At 36.1% G+C, this 23,087-nt stretch overlaps 1 protein-coding gene across 2 annotated transcripts in view; it reads right to left on the reverse strand.

The window, feature by feature from the left end:
* The window catches only part of LOC149776135 (sperm-associated antigen 1-like), a 98,711-nt gene that overhangs the window by 31,321 nt on the left and 44,303 nt on the right, over window positions 1–23,087 (reverse strand). For both annotated transcript variants that reach the window (XM_089942404.1, XM_089942405.1), the window contains 7 exons: window positions 9,082–10,072; window positions 7,501–7,678; window positions 7,072–7,152; window positions 5,489–5,951; window positions 4,811–4,918; window positions 4,219–4,308; window positions 3,104–3,217 (listed from right to left, as the gene is read on the reverse strand). In XM_089942404.1, the coding sequence (XP_089798530.1) occupies window positions 3,104–3,217; window positions 4,219–4,308; window positions 4,811–4,918; window positions 5,489–5,951; window positions 7,072–7,152; window positions 7,501–7,678; window positions 9,082–10,072 (2,025 nt within the window). The remainder of the gene's footprint in view (window positions 1–3,103; window positions 3,218–4,218; window positions 4,309–4,810; window positions 4,919–5,488; window positions 5,952–7,071; window positions 7,153–7,500; window positions 7,679–9,081; window positions 10,073–23,087) is intronic.

Genomic DNA, 23,087 nt, shown 5'->3' on the forward strand with positions numbered 1-23,087 from the left:
CCGCAGACATGTAGCATAATTTTCCATTCGGTCACATTAACCTGACACCAGGAAGACCAGTCCTAGCACTAACCTCTTAATGCTGAGTGCCAAGCGAGGCAGCTGCAAGTACCATTTTTATAAGTCTTTGGTATGATTCATCTGGGGTTAAAATCTGCCACCTCCCACATCCGAAGCGGACACTCTAACCACTTAGACCACTAGAACAGTGGTTAGGTGAGTCACTAAGCTAGTTAAGTCTCCATTGGCATCACTTATATACACCCTCCTCCCACTGGCATCTATTAGATTTTACACAGGACTGAATGGGACTTTCGCCCAAGTGACATCTTACAACACTTTCACATCAAGATTGCTTTAAATACATTCCATTTTGTATAACATGAACACTGGAAAAATGTAAGGATATACATAGTTCAGCATCAATGAAGTAAACCTACAAGAACATTTTAAGTGTAGAATATAAATAGAAGCAGACTGAAAGTAATGTGGTTACCCAGATGTGGGATGGAGTATTTTATAAATATTCTGAGATAAACATGACATGATAATGTGGATAACAAGATGCGGTTGGAATATTCTCCAATTATCCTGAGATACATGTGACATGATAATGTGGATACCCAGACAGGGTTTGGAACATTTACTTAGCATCCCAAGATAAACATGACACGATAATGTGGATACCCAAATGTGGTTGGAATATTCTCTTTATATCCCAAGATAAACATGACACGATAATGTGGATACGCAAATGTGGGTTGGAATATTCTCTTTATATCCCAAGATACACACTACATGATATTGTGGATACCAAGATGTGATATGGAATATTCTTTCAATAGTTTGTGATACACATGACATGAAACATAGATACCCAGATATGAGCTGGAATATTCAACTTATAACCTGAGATACATATGACATGATATATGGATAGCCAGATGTGGTTAGAATGTTTGCTAAATATTCAGAGATACATGTGATGTGATAAATCATGTTATTTTAAGAATGAATCTATTTAAATATGTTAAAAAGCACATTTAAGAACTGCATCAGTTTCATTGCAAAGGAGATTTCTGTGCCAAAACAACATATTAGTAGGAAAGACACGCTCACTTCTTACAACTTTATATTATGTCATAAAATGAGGTTTTAACTTAAAATCATGTCAAACACCAGTAAATGTATAAATGTCAAATGTAAAATGTGTTCATTTTTTTCCTGTCCATCACTAACTTTAAGTCAAACATAAATTTGTTCCTACTAATGTCATAAAAACCCGACATAAAACTGGTCATCTATTGTTGTATCTTTCTTCTTAAAATGAAAGTCAAAATTATGGATTTCATCATACTAGCATATTACAGATTGTGAGGTTATAACCTCACAGAAAGTCACCAGATGCAGATGAAAATGTCTGTAAATCTTCCTATCTGATTATTATCATTAAGCTAAATACTAGCATTTGACATGAAATGGGGGGGGGGGAGGAGGGAGGGGGGGAATACCATCAGAATTTTACAAACTATTAAATTCCATGTATGATAATATTCAACATATATATTCACAAAAAGTCCGATCCAACTTTAATCTGGATGGATACAGACCTGCTGGATCATTATGTATTCCAAATATATATATTCACAGTAAGTCCGATCCAACTTCAATCTGGATAGATACAGACCTGCTGGATCATTATGTATATCAGTGACCATGGTATCTGCAGTTGGACTTTTAATTTATTATATGCCAATAAATATGATAAATAGCTAAGTAACTGTGATAATGATAATATGTGAAATGATATTTTCAAATGAGCGACTATATGTTTTATTAATAGTGGAAATTATGCCCCTAAAGATGGATAGATTTTAATGTAATAATGAGATTTGTCAGTCATTTACAAAAATAAATTTCAGGTTCAAGGGAAGTAACTGCTATAAATTTGAGCTGTTAACAATTGTTTGCATTATCAACAATGGCATTTAAGAGATTCATATTAATGATAGGCAAAAGAGTTAGGTTTATGAAGTATCACATTCATTACATGGTAATTTACGGGAGTGTATGGAATTTTATGATCTTCTTGAACCCCATACGCCTTGAATCTGGTTCAAGACTATCATAATATTCTGCAAACCCTAGTAAACTAACATGTAACTATCAACATCTCTTTATGAAAAATTACCCGTCTCCAGTAGTTCTTCACAAGGTCCATTTCTTTCTTGGCAGCAATGTTTTTGGACATTATTATGAAAAATTACCTGTCTCCAGTAGTTCTTCACAAGGTCCATTTCTTTCTTGGCAGCAATGTTTTTGGACATTATTATGAAAAATTACCTGTCTCCAGTAGTTCTTCACAAGGTCCATTTCTTTCTTGGCAGCAATGTTTTTGGACATTATTATGAAAAATTACCTGTCTCCAGTAGTTCTTCACAAGGTCCATTTCTTTCTTGGCAGCAATGTTTTTGGACATTATTATGAAAAATTACCTGTCTCCAGTAGTTCTTCACAAGGTCCATTTCTTTCTTGGCAGCAATGTTTTTGGACATTATTATGAAAAATTACCTGTCTCCAGTAGTTCTTCACAAGGTCCATTTCTTTCTTGGCAGCAATGTTTTTGGACATTATTATGAAAAATTACCTGTCTCCAGTAGTTCTTCACAAGGTCCATTTCTTTCTTGGCAGCAATGTTTTTGGACATTATTATGAAAAATTACCTGTCTCCAGTAGTTCTTCACAAGGTCCATTTCTTTCTTGGCAGCATTGTTTTTGGACATTATTATGAAAAATTACCTGTCTCCAGTAGTTCTTCACAAGGTCCATTTCTTTCTTGGCAGCAATGTTTTTGGACATTATTATGAAAAATTACCTGTCTCCAGTAGTTCTTCACAAGATCCATTTCTTTCTTGGCAGCAATGTTTTTGGACATTATTATGAAAAATTACCTGTCTCCAGTAGTTCTTCACAAGGTCCATTTCTTTCTTGGCAGCAATGTTTTAGGACATTTTTATGAAATATTACCTGTCTCCAGTAGTTCTTCACAAGGTCCATTTCTTTCTTGGCAGCAATGTTTTTGGGCTTTATTATGAAAAATTACCTGTCTCCAGTAGTTCTTCACAAGGTCCATTTCTTTCTTGGCAGCAATGTTTTTGGGCTCAATCTTGAGCAGATGTTTGAGATCCTCCAAACTTTCCCTGTATCTCAGCAGCATCTGAAATATGCCTCATACCTCTATTTTCAAGAATGGCTTCAAACGTAACTATTACAAACATGCAGTTGAAACCAAAAGGGACATTACAAGCCTAAAGTCTGCACCATATGTAAGGAAGAATCGACATGAAAGAGCTATCTCATTTAACACCCTGACAATCAGTGGTATGTAAATATATTTTTGACCAAAATTTTTTAAGATTTTGACAAAGATCATCTCCATTTGTTGGCTAAATCAGCTTCTATGACTAACTTGAATAGATCATGTTTCATAAGCAATCACCTACCTTCGTATTTTGCCAAAAAATAACAAAACTTTTGTCTACTCCATTTTAGTCCAAATGCTCTACAGGCCAAAATATTTTTCCAGGAATTCAAGATAAGACCATTTCTTTTTTCTAACTGCTGAGCATTGTCCGATATTTATTGTTTGCAATAACAACATTTTCAGATTAGTTGCTAATGCAGCCATATTGAATGTTAGAACAATACTATTTTCATTGGGACTAAGCAGAACACAAGATAAATGTGCATTTATTGAGTTTCAAGGCAATAGCTTAGTAGGAGTAGCAATAAGAAAAATGGTGGTAATGGATGGATGGATGACAGATGACATCCCAAGAGCTATTCTGGTCTGAGACTGAGCTAAAATCGGGAAAAAAATAGCATGAATACCTCAAGCCACTTACAGGTTTACTATACAACAGAATGATATATGATGCATGTATTGACAAATTTTCCAATCTATTTTGTCATTATATGTAAAAAAAAGAGTTCCAACAAAATTGGAAGTATTCTCTCCCTCTCTATAAAAATTTAAATGAACCTTGTTCATATATTGCAAACATAAAAGCTTGATAAAAAATGATGTGGTTATTTATATAAGATTAAGTCAACTCCTCTTTACAATGGATTAAAAAAAACCCAACAATAACAGAAGAACTTTTGAATTATACAGAGCTACTGAAAGGAAAAATGTTTTATTAAATAATTTATAAGTACCTTTCTAGCTTGTGCCCTCCTGAACAGAGCTTTAACATTTTTGCTATCAAGATTAAGTGCTTGATCACAGTCCTTCTCAGCACTGCTAGGCTGAAATAGAAATTACATATCGGGTAATCCATGGCAAAATTCTTGATAAAGAGGTTAAAAAGTTACATTATACTGTTCTTTTTAGCATAACGCTACAAAAGATATTTCTTAAAACCTTGCAGTACGGATGGTAAATACAGATGCAAACATGTATAAGGGCTTCAAAAGCACTCTCGTTTAAAAATGGAGACAATAATATTGTTTTGAAAGCATGATTAAGAAAAGCCTGTATGTAGGAAATAATTTCTTATTCACTGATACATTAACCTAACAAGACCTAAATAGACAGACCTTGCTACAGAAAAACTGTGAAGAAATGTTTTCCTGCTTCTATTGACAAGAAAATAATCTATCTCTACTTAATTAATCTCAAATAGAATGGAGGCTTCAAGAAAAGACACAAAAATAAACAAAAAAAAGAAAAGAAAACTTGCATAATAAAATGCTAAGGCACATTCAATTTATCTGATTTCAAGGATACATAAGTCTGATTGTGTTTTACCTCATTAATGCGCAGGTAGCATAGAGCCCTGTTGGTGAAGCTAACACTCTCATCTGGAGACAGTCCTATACATTCTGTATAGCATTTAATAGCATCTCGGAATTTACCCTGCAAAAGGAGGCAATAAATGAAATGTATATTTGAGATTATCAACACAAAACAGTAAAAACTGCCTTAATGGGGCCCTCTTTAAAATGGAAAGCTGCTCATAAGGGACAACATGTACAAACCTCTGCAATTTTACTATCTAACTGCATATCACAGATTTAAAACTTTGTCCTATGTGTTGAAAGTTGGTCTCATGGAATTATCTATTCAACAATCAGTCTAATTTTACGAGTGTCTGGTCCACATCAGTGAATGAGATCGTCTCATGCACATCACACTGCAGGACATACAGAGCTAGCAGCAATTATCAATTTATGGACAGATGGATGGAAAGAAAAAGGACAAATAAATCTGGAAGAGCTCTTCTGCCGACTTTTGTCATCAATGTCATAATTATCATTACTATCATTGTTGTTCTTATCATCATCTGCCTGGAGACTCGAGAAGTATGTAACTCACTGAATTTGTAATATACACGTAAACAATTCTTGGGGGTAACTTTGTAGTTTGACACAAGTTAATTTGTTGTCAACTAATTACTATGAAATGTAATTCTAATTTACTATATACCTCTTTTACATAATCATTTCCTTCAGCTTTCAAGTCATCAAAAGTTTTCTCCTTATTTTCTTTCTGTGGCTGAGTGACTGGTACAGTTGGTGGTTCATCTTGTTCTCTTGGTTGTTCCGTATTAACAATCTGTGGTACAGTGGTTGGTATAGTTGGTGGTTCCTGCCATTCTCTAGACTGATCATTATTGACAATCTGTGGTATAGTGGCTGGTACAGTTGGTGTTTCCTGCCATTCTCCTTGATCCTTATGAACAATCTGTGATGAAGCAGTCTTACTACTGGCATCTTTGGTATCAAACTGAGTTCCTGCAAAGAACTGAGGGGCATTTAATTGTTCTTTGCGTAACCTACTTTGCTCCTCACTCAAAATTTCAGGGATTTCCCATGGCATGACGGTAGGAATTGTGGGTAACTTGTCTCTCCATTTTGGCCCATCTTGTTGCTGTAACATATTTTGGCACCTACAGAAATGTAAATAACATCTTTATTTAATTACAAGCAATTCTTCAGAAACATATTTCTACCTATTTAATCAAATATCTAAAAAAAAGTTAATAAGGGCCATGTTTCAGCAATGTCTTCACACTTATGACATCTGATTGGTCAAATTTAAGTCAGATGTGAAATAAGACTTAAATTTCATCCAATCTGATTGCTGGATTCTTGACTTAAATTTAAATCTGGACTCAAGATCTGGAAATATTTATTGTTTTGACCAATCACAAATGTTACATCTGAAAGATAGTTTCTGATAGAGGAAGTTCAATCTCAGACTCATGTTCAGAGTTTTTTTTAATCCCTAGGCCAGATCTATTGGTGTAATCTCCAGGCCATATCTATTGGTGTAATCCCTAGGCCAGATCTATTGGTGTAATCCTAGGCCAGATCTATTGGTGTAATCTCCAGGCCAGATCTATTGGTGTAATGCCTAGGCCAGATCTATTGGTGTAATCCCTAGGCCAGATCTATTGGTGTAATCCCTAGGCCAGATCTATTGGTGTAATCTCCAGGCCAGATCTATTGGTGTAATCCCTAGGCCAGATCTATTGGTGTAATCCCTAGGCCAGATCTATTGGTGTAATCTCCAGGCCAGATCTATTGGTGTAATCCCTAGGCCATATCTATTGCTGTAATCCAAGTCAGAGCCATTACACTGAAGAGCTTGAAAAAAGGGAAGTCTTAAATTGCAGGAACTGACTCAATTCGGGTTGGGTGGTGGTGGAGAGATATTAAAAATAATCTTTAGTTCATCATTTAAACACACAAGAGAAAATGATCATCCATCTGTAGACAAATATTCTTTAATAATTATTGGTAAGTGCCAGTTACAAGAAATAAGGATATACAGAAATAACAATGGAAAATTATAAACTATAGCTCTAACTGATATAAACAAATAAAACAAAGAAGGCATATTTTGATATAATAATGTTACTTAACAATTTCCAATAAATATTTTATATGGCTGCCGTTTTATTGGTTTGAAAATAATTAATAAATTCATAGATAACTGATGGCAAATATAACATCTCCTAATATCAGATTAACAGTAACATGTTGGAATCCTACATTCATGCATACATTGTTAGTCCATGGTGAGCCTGCTCGATGCTGGAGTCCAAAATTAACGCATGCCTGTAGTCCACGTAAGCCTTGCTGTACCTTAAATTAAGAATGATATTAAATAGATTAGATGAAACAACCAATTTAATAACACTACTTATGTATGAAAAATTGTCAATACATATGCATTTATGAAGTCTCTCAAAAAAATATTCAGTCGAAGAACAGATATCCCAGATTTCAATCATTTTCTGAAGCAAATTTATAAAATATTACTCATAAAACATAGTTTACAAACCTGTTTTAAAATGTTGTGGTTACCATTAGTGCATATAATAAAAGACACAGTGACCTTCTTATGTTACAGAATTATTTAGTGTACAAGCAAGCCATAAAGAAATATAAAGATATATTCTCCCTCAGTGATTTCACTCCTTCAGAACCAACCTTTCACTCATTTGATATGCCTGAGCTCTACGAAGAAGTGGCTTAACAGAGTGTGGTACAAGTTCCAGAGAGCAGGTGCAGTCTTGGATGGCAGTGGCCAAGTCTCCCATTTTCAACTTGGCTGCAGCTCTATTGCTATATAGCAGGGACAGGTGTACTACCGTCTGATCAGATTTCTCTGTTCAAATAATAATAATAATAATAATAATAATAATAATGATAAGAATAAGAATAGAAATTAAATTTACTTGGAAAGTGGGGGTAAGCCACTTTATTTTAGGAGCACATGTATTATTGATAGAAAAGAATGCAAATTTATTTTAAAAAAGTCGGCTAAGACCAACCCCTATGGAACAAAAATTAGTTTTCCTTTCAAAAAGTAGATTTTTGGTACTCAGTAACTGGAAAGGCAGAATGAACTGGCCTGGATGTATACAGCATGAAAGCAACTACCCTACTAACATGTACATTCAATTACAAAGTTTTGTGATTGGAACATAAACAGCACCCAATAATGAACTTTGTGAACAAACTTTCAACAAAGCAACTGAAGCATGAAATACAGGTCACAAAAGGACCTTTGGCCAAAAGAATGTATAACTAATCGAAATGCATCCACGTTTAGTGATTCTAGGTAGAATAGTATACAGCATGCCAAAACCATATGAAGTCATAAGCTAAAAGCAACTTCACCAAAGCGGATAAAAGATTAAACATAGGTCATGATAAGATTCTGCTGTCAGGGTGTGGAAGAAACATACATGAATCTCATAATCAAGTTCATGAGACATGAAATGTAGGTCACAGTGATGACTTTTGTGATGCAGGTCAAGTATTCATCAAGATGGATAACCTCACCCAGTTTCATGATTCCAGGTATAACAGTATTTATACAGTGTGCAAGAAAAAGAAATAAAATGTAAAAACTCAAACAAGAAATCACAATTAATGTAAAAGTACAAAGATTCCCCCCCCCTTCCAAGGAACCCTCTCAAAAATCTTAACTAGGATCATGGAGGACAATGGTTCAAATACAGTGAGGCTGCACGCACGCACGCACGCACGCACACACGCACACACACACACACACACATGCTTTTTATCTGTACATACACTAGCAACACAATGGAGTAGTGAAACTGTTGTCTTCTATTTCATAGAGGTGAGTCAAAAAGCATATTGTAACAATTCTTTAGAAAGTATACACATATTTTATTGTAATGTTCCAAAAATTCAACTAGCACTGCAACAAAAAGCAAGTCTGAAGACGCAACAAAATCAACACGCCAGAAAGCAAGTGAGTACAGAAGACACATAAAGTCTCTGTGAAGAGAACTATTTATATCCCAGTAGAGATATTTATCTATTATATTCCAGTAGAGATATTTATCTATTTATATCCCAGTAGAGATATTTATCTTTTTATATCCCAGTAGAGATATTTATCTTTTTATATCCAAGTAGAGATATTTATCTATTTATATCCCAGTTGGGATATTTATCTATTTATATCCCAGTAGAGATATTTATCTATTTAGAAATGTAACATTAACAGCCCAATAAAAGTGAAAATATATGTACCCTTCTTGAGCATTTCGATTGCTTCTGTGTATCTGCTACATGCGTCAGAATACTGTCCTGTTCTGAAGAAATTATTGCCAGCTTCACGTAACTGACTGATCTCCTCAGGTAATGCACTCTGAATAAACACCGGTCTTGTGATTGCTGGCCCACTTCCAACATCTTGTGACTGACTCTCTTCCTCAAAGTTCTTTATCTCACCATCAGAATCTGGCTCAACGCTTTTGTTCTCTGTGAGGGCTTCTTGGTCTACATCATCTTGGGAAATATCAGAAGATTCTCCATGGTCAACCTTCATGGTATAAAAATTACCTCCATTGTTTTGCTCTGCTCCACCTACATCATAGCTGCCCTTAGCTTCTTTCGAAATGTCAAAAAAGTCATTAAGTTTGCTTTCACTATTGCACAATGTGGACTCTATGTCATCTCTGATTGTATCTGCTTCAATGATTGTGCGCCATTCCTGAGAAACCGGATGTCTTTTGTCTGTTTCATTTTCCAACATGCTTGCTTTATCATGGGCACTTTCAGAACTTTGCACTTTCTGATCCTCTGATAATACGAAATCAACTTCAGAATCACTCCAAATACTTTTTTCATCCGCCTTTGGTGTTTTATCATTTTCAATAATTTGCCTATGACCTGCCTCTTCTGTTTCAACATTGTGTACATTTTCCTTCCAATCTGCCTTCAGACAAGTTTCACCATGGAGTGCCGGTGTCTCATGCAATTCAGTGTCTTCACTTACCTCCTCTATCAGCATTCTTCTTGACTTTGTCTTTTCACTACCATTTAGGTTGGAATCTGAGTTATCTGCATTGGAATCTGAGTTATCTGCCTTGGATTCAAAATGATCCTGTGTATCACTTTTATCCTTCTCTAAATTGCTACCATCGAACTCTTCAATGACCATTCTTCTTCCCTTTTCTTTTCTTTCTTTTCTCTCCTTTTCTTCTTTCACTACTGCCTGGTCAAGTTCTTTGAGGAGTTCCTGGACAATAAATGTTGAAATAATTTTATACCTGCATAGATGCAAAATAATGCATTGTGCAAAATTATTTACAACTGTATTACATTCAAACACTAGTAGTGGAAATATGGAAATGTGAATCCAGCCCATATGGAAATGTGAATCCAGCCTACATGGAAATGTGAATCAAGCCCATACTGAAATGTATATCCAGCAAAGAAAGTCACATTTATTCAGCACTCACACTATAATGAATCTACTCCAATGCTAGATGCTTTTGTATAACTTACATTTTTGTGCCTTATATAATGGATACTGAACATTAGCAGGAACTTAGTGCCTAAAAATTTAGATATCTCTTGACTTTTTTGTATACAGCTGATGACTGTATATGCATTTCTAATGTTTTAAGTTTTCAGTTTGGCATAATATGTTAAGAAAAGGAAATTGTTTAGAAAATTATGTTTCTCTGAAAATACTTACCTGATCACATTAACATTAGGAAATTGCTCACTGCAACTTCCAAACCAAGTCCTTCCTATATGATGAAAACAATTTTCCCACCTATTCATCATGCATTATACATAGAAGCTGGAGAACATAGACTGAACATCCAGCCAACTGAATCAACAATGTCTTGAGTTAAGACGTTATGTTCCAAGAAATTGTGTGTTTGTGTGCTTTTGGGTTCTTTTATTTTTAACACATTTTTAAAAAATTTAGTCATATTGCTATGATGTGTGGGAGGTTATTATGATGTCTAGCATTGGGGAATCATGTAGCAGACATGTAGCATCATTTTCCATCTGGCCACATTGTCCTGATGCCCGGAAGACCAGTCCTAACACCAACCTCTTAATGCTGAGCACCAAGCTAGGCAGCTGCATGAACCATTTTAACCTTTTAGCTACTACAGCTGTTGTGCAGTTTCACTACTGCTGAGTGCTATCATATCAGTCAATGAGACTACTGAGGCTGATTCCTAGGCTGAATACATTAGCATCATCAAGGCTGACTACAGAAACTGACAATAAAAACATGGTTACATTTATATTTATTATTTCATTAGTTTTTGCAGGATTTCAGTGAAATAAAAAACAGCTTACCTTGTATTATGTCTGTTATTCATATATTTCCACTTTATATACTACTACAGCCCATCTTACAAAAAATCCCAGTCATATAAACTGTATTGAATCCCACAAAATAAATCCAATATTTACATATGTACATATAAAAACATGAATGAAATCCACATTCTAATTACAAAGTTGAGAGTGGTACCTCTAAAAACAGTCATTATCCACACATGAAAAACAATGTATATTCCAAGATATGCCCACATCTCCATGATGCTGGTTTCATACCATTTCAAGTCTTGCTTTTGGTCACCCATTTTCTTGGCATAATCATTTGTTTCTTTCAAAAGCACTTCCACCAGACATTCAGAAAAAAACTTGAGAGAAAAAACTTTCTTATTGCTTAGTGGTCGAAGCTCGACTGTTGAACCAACATGAGAATCAAAATCATTGATCTCGAACACAGCTAGGTCATCACTCCATTGTGCAAGTGTGACTATGTCCTCCTCATCATCCAATTCAAAATCACTTACATCTGGTGGTGAAATGGGACTAACATCAATATCTGATCCATTTTCAAAGAATGATCTATTAACTCTTCAATATCGCTTATATCTGAACTGGAATCCATCTTTATTTATCTCAACTACACCTGTTTCGTAAATTGCAGGAAAGCCGTTCCAGTGTTTAAATTTAGCCTTTCACCTTTCAAACTTACATCCAAATGTTGAGTAAACAGTCCTCTCATTGGTTATGATAATCAAAAATATGCAAACTTCTGTACTTTCAATCAATCAATGTTTAGTTAACATAGTGGTCACATCCGCATAGATGCGACACTGGGGTTTCAAGTACTGCTGAACTATATGCACATAAGCGACACTGGGGTAGTAAATGAGGCTTATCAACACTGCATATATGCATCAGTGGGGTTCAGGAGCTATTTACAGGTGACGCTTAGATGCGGCGGTCATAGCTAAAGGGTTAATAAGCCTGTGGTATGACTCAACCAAGGTTCAAATCCATGACCTCCCGCATCTGAGGCAGATGCTCTAATAACTTAGGCCACCAGTGCAGTCACAGAAAAATTACCCCCCAAAACAAAATTGCTCTTATTTCATAATCTGAAATCTTCACGAGTCATACCTAATCCTGTAAGACTTCAAAGTATGACACTGTAATAGCTCCCTTTAGCAAAGAGGGCTGAACTTGTGGGGTTATGTCCCTTTAGCCAAGAGTGCTGAACTTGTGGGGTTATGTCTTACTTTCCTGCCTTATGACAAGAGCCTTTGATGACTACCATGGACATTTCATGAGTCTCAGATAGCATTTGAGGGCCTGTACTGTGTCCTGTGCAACTTTACCTCTCTTGACAGGTTGACTGAGGAGAGAGTGGATAGTTACTCATTGGTTGCCTAATGATAGTAACCAGTTTTAAGAAATGAAAAGCAGATTGTGTCATTATTATAACTACGCCATTAGAATGAAACTGCATGTAGTTTTGATTCACAGATAGTGTGCACTGTCAGGAATCAAGTCTTGTATGATAACTGCTTCAGCAAGGTGGAAGACAAGGCTCCAACTTGGATGAGTTAAGCAACATCAGTACCCAGGGAAGGTTCCATTCTGGGAACAAGGGGATCGAATATGACCTAAATATGTTGAAATTGGACCAAAGAAATCAGAAAGATCCTTAATGAAGTCATTAACAGCTCTTCCATAATGTCCAAACATATCTGAAATTATGGAATGGTATACCTTAATTATCATAGGGGCTAGCTTCTTCTTCTCGAAATAAGAAAAGAAAAGTCAGCCATTGGGGAATGGAGGCTGAGAATGACTTGTCAGTAAAATGTACTTCTCCTCATAAGCCTTCAAAGTGGAGGACTATCTAGCTGTCACTACTGTTATGTATATCTAATTTGTATTTGTTAGTTCTTTTTCCAAGATAACAGGTTATGTGTAATAGTATTTTGGACTTCACCTTGTCCAAAATCAAGATCACTGTGTACCTGACTAGGGACACTGATGTTTTTATTTTGTAAACAAATAATACCTAATTAATGTTTCTCAAGGAGTGTGTGTTAAATATTATGATCATGATCAATAAAGGTAAACATGTTTATTTGGATCTGGGTCTAAGATATTGGAATTATGACATGAAGAACCTGTTGTACCTGATGTTTCCTATGGTCTTTATTATAATTTAAGTAACAGATTTTATCTGCTAGCAACTTAGAATTTTCGAGAAATGAACTTTTGATCTACATCCTGGCTCTACTTTTGTTTCTTAGTTTTTGATATAATCATGTTTTTTTGAAAAATGATTCATTCTTACATTTAACATCTGAGGCAGAATCAGTCTTAATGTTATGTTCAGTATTTCATTGGATGGATTTATTTATTAAAATTTTTATTTACTGGAAATACAAAGTGGTCCTTGATAATATTCTTAGATTGGAACATTAATCTGGAATTATAGCAATTTCAGACAAGAACATTTCTGGATTATATTTTTGTGATATATCAAAAGACTGTTAGCATATCATTACACTTCAGGCCATTGGTACATTACTGCATTCGAATTATCATGTTCTAGACTAAGGTACATCAACACTTTCAATATTGGAATTTAATTGGAATACCACTGGAATTTAATTTGAACTTCATTCATTAGAACAGGTAATATAATTTTTTGGACTATTTAGGATTTAATTCACAATTCTGTAAGTTCTTTTATATTTTCACTATGTTTTTGTTAAGAAATCAATTATTTATTGAATTTTACAAAACGTGTTGGTCTTTGCTCTTTTCTACTACTTTGTTTAAGACTATAGAGTTGTATCACTATCCTGTCCAAAACTAATGCAATCCTTTTTGTACTGGGCAAGAGCCAGGCATGAAGAAGTCCAGTGCCAGATCAAGTGGATTGCTGATCCAAGGCCTGTCCCATTGGAAAGGGGCAATCAGAATTAATTTTCAAGCCAGGCCATCCTTTTCTGGATTAGCTTTGATATCAGAACCACTGCAGGGGAGGCAAATATACCCATTTACCCTACCAGCTGATTGATAGGGCATCAACAGCCCATGCCTCTCTGGCCTGGAACCAAGAGATGAAAGGGAGCAGTTTGGTGTTTCACCTCATCACCAATAGGTCAAACATCATCAGTTCCATCACAGGATGCAGATAAAATGTAAAATGTATATAACTCTCCATATGAAAAATTCAGCATCTCCTTTATAATGAATCGTCCAAGACATTGAGCCTGTTCGGGATGTGTCAGACTTGTATGTTTAAATGATATTCAACATACCTCTGAAGGTACTCCCATACCATAATGCAAAGGTCTTGTAATAATGTCTCCTGGTTTTTGAAGACTGAATTGTCTGACATTATCAGAACAATCTTCCTTTGGATGCATTCCACCTAAAGTTGGGAGAAGTGGAGAATGGCCATCATTCCCTGAAGACTGATATCAAGAGCCTTCTCTTGCAGGGTCCATTTGCCACTAACCATCAGAAAGTCTTTTAGCAACCCAAGAAACTGATGTCTGTACAGGTTGTGATTTCCAGTCATAGGGCTTCTAAAGGTATTCCCGCTGCTTGCCACTCCCTGTCTTGCTAATGAAGCAGGAAGTGCTTGATTTTAGTGGAGATCATAATATGGTGATCTAAATGATCCAAGAACAGCTGCCACTGTGTCAGAAGGAGGAAGTGCTTGATTTTAGTCGAGATCATAATATGGTGATCTAAATGATCCAAGAACACTGTGTCAGAAGGGCCATCTGTGGAAAGTGCACGTAAAGATGGTTGAAATGTAACAGGTCTGTCGCTACAATGAGCAGGCCAAGGAGTTGACAAAAGTCTCTTGGCAAAATGAATGTCCTGGCCGATGCCTTCTCCAACACATGATTCATTTGGGCCAGGCTGATTAATTTGGGCTGGCCAGGCTGATTCATCTGGGCCAGGCTGATTCATTTGGGCCGGCCAGGCTGATTTCTTTGGGCCAGGCTGATTCATTTTTAGGCCAGGCTGATATGCAACAGAAGCTCCATACCTAGATCAACAAAATGTTGAGATCTGACTTCTCCACTATCCACTCTAAATTGTGAATGAGGTGCATAAGGATGTTTTCATATTTTGAACTAAAACTGAACCAAACAAATGTTTTTGCAGTATACTATCTAGGTACGCTGCTGTCTCTGCAGAAGTGGGATATAGTGCAGTCAAACATCTTGGTAAAGGCCTATGAGTTGAGGCTTAATGGAAGGGCACAGAGACTGGTACACTAACCCACAGTATCTGAAGTGAAGGTAGCTGTATGATACTGTGCAAACAGGTATAAGGTATAAAAACAGGGTTAGTCTGGTTTTTGGACTGCTGCCTCCCCCCACCCACTTTGTTCTATCTCCAGTAAAATATCCATCTTCTTGGGATCATTGGGATCTGAGTCACGAGAGGAGAGGGTACTGAATGACAAGACTATAATCCATTAAAATAAAATTGCGAACTTTTACAGGACTACTGAAACACAATAAGAATTCTGTTTAAGTGTATTAATCTGCCTGCATGCCAAAACTTGTAATATGATGCAAATGTGAGTTGTTTCATTGATAGGAAAAGTAATGTCTTCATAGTAAATCAGAAATAAATATTTTACACAGTAATTTAGATTACTTGACAGGACTATTTAGCTTATTACCTAAGCTACTGTTCACGTTTTGACTGAATGCACTGTATGCATAAAAAACTTTCAGCAAGACAATCCATACTGGAATATGGACTGAAATCATTGTTCTAAATTTCTGATTGTTATAACTAGTTATATTAATATTATCAAGATTAAAGTAAAAATTAAACTTCCAACCAAATATAATTTGGCCTGATGCATATATTTCCTTAACATCAGTTTTATTTTTGGTCCAAAAGAACTTTACAAAATGTGTATTCTATGGGTATGCAGTTAAATAAAATCTGATCCCACCATAATATTACCTCATAGACAGAATGCAGAAATGTATAAATTCAGTCAACTAGAATTTACAAGTAAATAATTACGATGTCTTAATTTTTTCTTTCATTATTCATAAACAGTTGCGATATGTCAACTCAGCACTAATGCCTTCGTTGACAAAACTGTAGAGTTTACAAGCAAATAATTACAGTCTTAATTTTCTCTTTCATTATTCATGAACAGTTGCGATATGTCATCTCAGCACTAATGCCTTCGTTGACAAAACTGTAGAGTTTACAAGCAAATAATTACACTGTCTTAATTTTCTCTTTCATTATTCATGAACAGTTGCGATATGTCAACTCAGCACTAATGCCTTCGTTGACAAAACTGTAGAGTTTACAAACAAATAATTACAGTCTTAATTTTCTCTTTCATTATTCATGAACAGTTGCGATATGTCAACTCAGCACTAATGCCTTCGCTGACAAAACTGTAGAGTTTAACTTTTTTCCCCAATCAGTAAAGTCCACTGCTTAGCTTTTATGCATAGCTAGAGAAGTCATTTCAAATCCTAGCATAAATTAGGATTCCATTTGTTGCCATTTTTAATAAAACTGGGATACAACATTACATCATTTTGTCATGTGCTTTATTTGACATTCAAATGGAAGACAGTTATCAAAATATTTTACAGGTGTAACACAAAATGCTCTCATTTACATGTGTAAACATGACAGCCTTACTGGATGATGAGGATCCAGTCCCCGACCTAAATGACCCAGATCACCATTTCATTTGTTGGAAATAGGTAAATGCAAGTTGGACTGAAAAGATGTATGGTGTCCACAGGATGGCAAGTAATTGACAGGTGGCAGGAAGCTTGGGGAAGGAGAAACCTCATTTTCTCTACCCTCTTCTGAGACTTGGGGAAGGAGAAACCTTGATTTCTATACTCACTCCTGGCCAATCAGCAGAAGGAATGGGCATAAGAACACCTATAACTTGCCTGGTCATGAAAAGTTTTATTGTTGCTGAGAATTACCATTGCTGTCATTTTGTCTAGGATCATTGGTACACCATATAATGATGATGCACATAGACAAGGGCTAGCACTGACAGCTGAAGAGGTAACTCCTCTACTTCCTTTTTCTCACCTCCTCCTTTCAGCCCTTGAACTGAAATGGAAACCCAACATGGAGGAGCACAGGGTCTCTGCATTGTGGGGTTTAAAAGAATGCTGGAGGGCATAAAGTAACACTGTGGTAATATCCTGAAGGACAGATGTTCTTCATCTTTAGCATCCACCAAGGTCTTCACATTACAGGTAGTACTGACTGCCAGTAAAGGAGGGCATTCTGATGGAGGTAAACTTTAGTATATCTCTTCATCTACTTCCATAAAACTGAACTTGGTTTATTCCATGAATGGACTGGAATGTTCAGAAGGATCTGTGTCATCCCCCTCATCAACTGAGGGTTGTCCTCCTTTACACTCTGCAACCAGGGATAAAGCATTCCATACAGCAGTGACGATGGCTGTGCCATCGTGTGTGAAATGCCTATTCCTGTCAGATAGGCTAGCAAGGCTGGCAAATCACGTGCAGTAATGGAGTGTGGTATAACAGGGGAATGTCGGTCAAAGATGGATGGTTGGGCTGCAGCAGATGGCTGGACGGAAGGCCCCATGCAATATACCAATATGCCATGTACTGGTATTATAGAGATGGTTGGTCCAGCTGGCTGACAAGCCTGCCATGGCCTGCTAGGTGTGGGCTTCCATCCTTGTAGAACTGGAAAGAAACATGCAATTTGCCATTCAGAATGATAGATTAATTCCCACCAAAAATGTATAACCACTGACCAGGCAGCTGAACCAGTTGGTTGGCAGCCAGGAAAGTGTATGATGAATGACATACAACTTGGTGGCCCAGCCAGCCAGCAAAGTGGAAGGTAATCCTGGATGTCCAACTAAAACATTGAATATAAAATGGTCTTTGATTTTTCCTGCAGTTCGTTGATCAGCAATCTTGAAAAGAGGTTGTTATAGTACGTTTTGCAGTATGTGTAGCATACACAATTCCAGTACCACTTGAGTGGAATTGCTTGGTGTAGCTTTGATGGGATCAGTAGTAATCTTTGCTGAAAGTGCTGTTTTAGGAACCTTTGCCAGGGGTGGGGACAGCATCTCAACATCCCCTACAAAACATGCCAATGATTTCAAATTTGGATGGTTGTTTAATATTTCATGTTCAGCAGATTCAAGCCTTTCTTCTGCCCACAAAAGAACACATGCTACTTGGGTGTGAGGGACAACATGTCATTCTGGCAAGGAATGTCTCCTGATTGTCCTCAGTGTGCGAGTTACAACATGTCATTCTGGCAAGGAATGTCTCCTGATTGTCCTCAAGGTGTGAGTTACAACATGTCATTCTGGCAAGGAATGTCTCCTGATTGTCCTCAAGGTGTGAGTTACAACATGTCATTCTGGCAAGGAATGTCTCCTGATTGTCCTCAGTGTGTGAGTTACAACATGCCATTCTGGCAAGGAATGTCTCCTGATTGTCCTCAGTGTGTGAGTTACAACATGCCATTCTGGCAAGGAATGTCTCCTGATTGTCCTCAGTGTGTGAGTTACAACATGTCATTCTGGCAAGGAATGTCTCCTGATTGTCCTCAGTGTGTGAGTTACAACATGCCATTCTGGCAAGGAATGTCTCCTGATTGTCCTCAGTGTGTGAGTTACAACATGCCATTCTGGCAAGGAATGTCTCCTGATTGTCCTCAGTGACTTAAAAGCATCTGAACTTGATTAAAGTCTCTGCAATGTAACAGAGAGGAAAAACCAAAACAGGCGCATACAACAAATAAAAAAAATATTCGAAGAGGCACATACAATAAGAATATGCTAGTGTTATGAATCAATATAACATGGTCAGTAAAACTAAGAACATTTTTTTGTATTTAGTGCCAAAAAATGTGGGAGAAAAAAACCCACACAAATGCTACATGCATCAGTATTCTGACATATACCACTGGAAAAATATGTTGGAATGTCAATATTATCATGCAATGGATTCTTGGAGGCACTGTTAACAGTTGCAAGCAAAAGTTTAAACTAGACAATATCTGCGATATTGGTGGCAAAATATTGAGAACAATGGGAGAAAATCTAAGTTACTTCCTTCCCTTCTCTCATATATATGACGACTGGACTCGGAGGTAGGAGAATAATTTCCTAATGGTAATGTCATTGGGTAAGATATTTGACAGAAAATATGTAACTTTGTCAAGGAAATGTGAGATGTTTCTTTGTGCAGTGAACACATGTTTGGGCTTCTATCAATAATTGATAATCAAATTCATTTATAATGACTCTGTTAAAACTTGAATTAGTCTACTTTAATATCACATCAATATGATGACATTTAATGGTAATTCTGTTCAATTTTCATTGATTTTCAAGAACCAAATGCACAACGTTTAGAGTTGTAAAGTTTGGTAACCAATAACTGATTTAGTCTGACTTGTCTGTCTGTCTCATGAACAAGAAAATGTATGCCTGGGTATTCTAATTACTCAGAGTTCATATGAAATGATACAAAATTCTAAATTGCATCTATCAGTGACTACTTCACATTGAAAGTGCCTTCCCTGGGTCCCAAGTATATTTTACTGGAACAGCCCTAAAAAGGACTTCAATAATTTTCAAATATTTAATAATTTCATTTAAAAATGACATGTTATGTAACTAATGTAATAAAATGTACAATAATGTTAAAATAAACTAGTTATGAATAACCATCATTCATGGTGCAAAATGATTTAAAACACACGTCAACAAAGTCAGGATACAAACATGTGATTTGATCATTCTCCATCCTAGTCAAATGACAATATTGTAGTTATCTCCATCCTAGTCAAATGACAAGATTGTAATTATCTCCATCCATTCCATTTTCCCACTGCTGCTTTATGTATAATGACAATTTTCATTTGAATCATTCTGATATCTAATTTTGCAGCAATGATCACGTGACTATCCCTCTTTTCATTTAGTCCAGGTGCTTTCACTTTTCCTTCAGAATTGATAATGTCTGAAGACATTTTGCACTTTTTGCAACAATTTGTTCCTTTACTGGCAACCATACCACTTTTAAACTAAACTGTAGTTATTATCATAAACTCTTGGTTCTACGTAGCTAGTATACAAAATACTCAGTGTTTACAAAATGAAGTAATCTTATCATTGGTTCAACTGATTTTAGCCTAGGAACATTTTATAAATGTCTCAGAGAGAAGCCACAATGGCTAATCCATACCAATTTTACTTTATGGTGACCAGATGTCAGGCTGACCTGAGCTCAATAATACAGTGCTTCTGAACTGTTAGCTTCTGTCAGTGTAATTAACAAAGTGCCAAAACCTGATTCTAAGGAACAAACAGTGGAAAGAATAAATGGATTGCAGTTATGTATCAATTATAGTTATCAGCAATGCTGAAACAAATATCAATAGACTTTTTTAAAAACTTTCATGGGATTTCAAACTGTGTGTCTGCATGAAAGAAGTAAATTTTATACTTTTGCAGTAATATGCTGGTTACATTAGAAGGGTGGCTATCATGGATAAGTACTTTTGAACTCAAACTTGTCAGTGCCAATGGATTCTGGTCATAAAAGAAAGTGGCCTGAATGGTTGTTTAAGCGGGGACCACTAAAGTTTTCCATAACCCCACCCCATGAGCCTGTTTCACAATGCAAAACCAGTGATAGAAGCAATCACAAATATTTGTATTTTTTAATTACATATATGTTACATTTACACACAGACACATACACACACACCAATTTCATATAGCTACAACCTGGACACAAAATCTTCCAAGTTATGTACTATAATCTTCGTGAAACTGCTAATCAGACAAGGTCTTCCTATCTCAACTGGTGAAGAAAAAGTTCATGTTACAACCTTACACCTGCACCCCTCAGCGGCTACATCTGGAATCTGATCCCTTAATTGTCAATTGCTGATGTTCAAGAAACATGATACAGAATCTAATAACTCTCTCTCAATCCAATCTGACTTTCTGAGGGTATCTTGATGACTTACCTCTGCCCTCTTGTTGTACTGGCAACCATACCACTTTTAAACTAAATTGTAGTTATTATCATAAACTCTTGGTTCTACGTAGCTAGTATACAAAATACTCAGTGTTTACAAAATGAAGTAATCTTATCATTGGTTCAACTGATTTTAGCCTAGGAACATTTTATAAATGTCTCAGAGAGAAGCCACAATGGCTAATCCATACCAATTTTACTTTATGGTGACCAGATGTCAGGCTGACCTGAGCTCAATAATACAGTGCTTCTGAACTGTTAGCTTCTGTCAGTGTAATTAACAAAGTGCCAAAACCTGATTCTAAGGAACAAACAGTGGAAAGAATAAATGGATTGCAGTTATGTATCAATTATAGTTATCAGCAATGCTGAAACAAATATCAATAGACTTTTTTAAAAACTTTCATGGGATTTCAAACTGTGTGTCTGCATGAAAGAAGTAAATTTTATACTTTTGCAGTAATATGCTGGTTACATTAGAAGGGTGGCTATCATGGATAAGTACTTTTGAACTCAAACTTGTCAGTGCCAATGGATTCTGGTCATAAAAGAAAGTGGCCTGAATGGTTGTTTAAGCGGGGACCACTAAAGTTTTCCATAACCCCACCCCATGAGCCTGTTTCACAATGCAAAACCAGTGATAGAAGCAATCACAAATATTTGTATTTTTTAATTACATATATGTTACATTTACACACAGACACATACACACACACCAATTTCATATAGCTACAACCTGGACACAAAATCTTCCAAGTTATGTACTATAATCTTCGTGAAACTGCTAATCAGACAAGGTCTTCCTATCTCAACTGGTGAAGAAAAAGTTCATGTTACAACCTTACACCTGCACCCCTCAGCGGCTACATCTGGAATCTGATCCCTTAATTGTCAATTGCTGATGTTCAAGAAACATGATACAGAATCTAATAACTCTCTCTCAATCCAATCTGACTTTCTGAGGGTATCTTGATGACTTACCTCTGCCCTCTTGTTGTACTGGCAACCATACCACTTTTAAACTAAATTGTAGTTATTATCATAAACTCTTGGTTCTACGTAGCTAGTATACAAAATACTCAGTGTTTACAAAATGAAGTAATCTTATCATTGGTTCAACTGATTTTAGCCTAGGAACATTTTATAAATGTCTCAGAGAGAAGCCACAATGGCTAATCCATACCAATTTTACTTTATGGTGACCAGATGTCAGGCTGACCTGAGCTCAATAATACAGTGCTTCTGAACTGTTAGCTTCTGTCAGTGTAATTAACAAAGTGCCAAAACCTGATTCTAAGGAACAAACAGTGGAAAGAATAAATGGATTGCAGTTATGTATCAATTATAGTTATCAGCAATGCTGAAACAAATATCAATAGACTTTTTTAAAAACTTTCATGGGATTTCAAACTGTGTGTCTGCATGAAAGAAGTAAATTTTATACTTTTGCAGTAATATGCTGGTTACATTAGAAGGGTGGCTATCATGGATAAGTACTTTTGAACTCAAACTTGTCAGTGCCAATGGATTCTGGTCATAAAAGAAAGTGGCCTGAATGGTTGTTTAAGCGGGGACCACTAAAGTTTTCCATAACCCCACCCCATGAGCCTGTTTCACAATGCAAAACCAGTGATAGAAGCAATCACAAATATTTGTATTTTTTAATTACATATATGTTACATTTACACACAGACACATACACACACACCAATTTCATATAGCTACAACCTGGACACAAAATCTTCCAAGTTATGTACTATAATCTTCGTGAAACTGCTAATCAGACAAGGTCTTCCTATCTCAACTGGTGAAGAAAAAGTTCATGTTACAACCTTACACCTGCACCCCTCAGCGGCTACATCTGGAATCTGATCCCTTAAT

Source organism: Sinohyriopsis cumingii, chromosome 18 (assembly GCF_028554795.1).
Source record: "Sinohyriopsis cumingii isolate HCF-2022 chromosome 18, ASM2855479v2, whole genome shotgun sequence".
NCBI classification, from domain to species: domain Eukaryota; kingdom Metazoa; phylum Mollusca; class Bivalvia; order Unionida; family Unionidae; genus Sinohyriopsis; species Sinohyriopsis cumingii.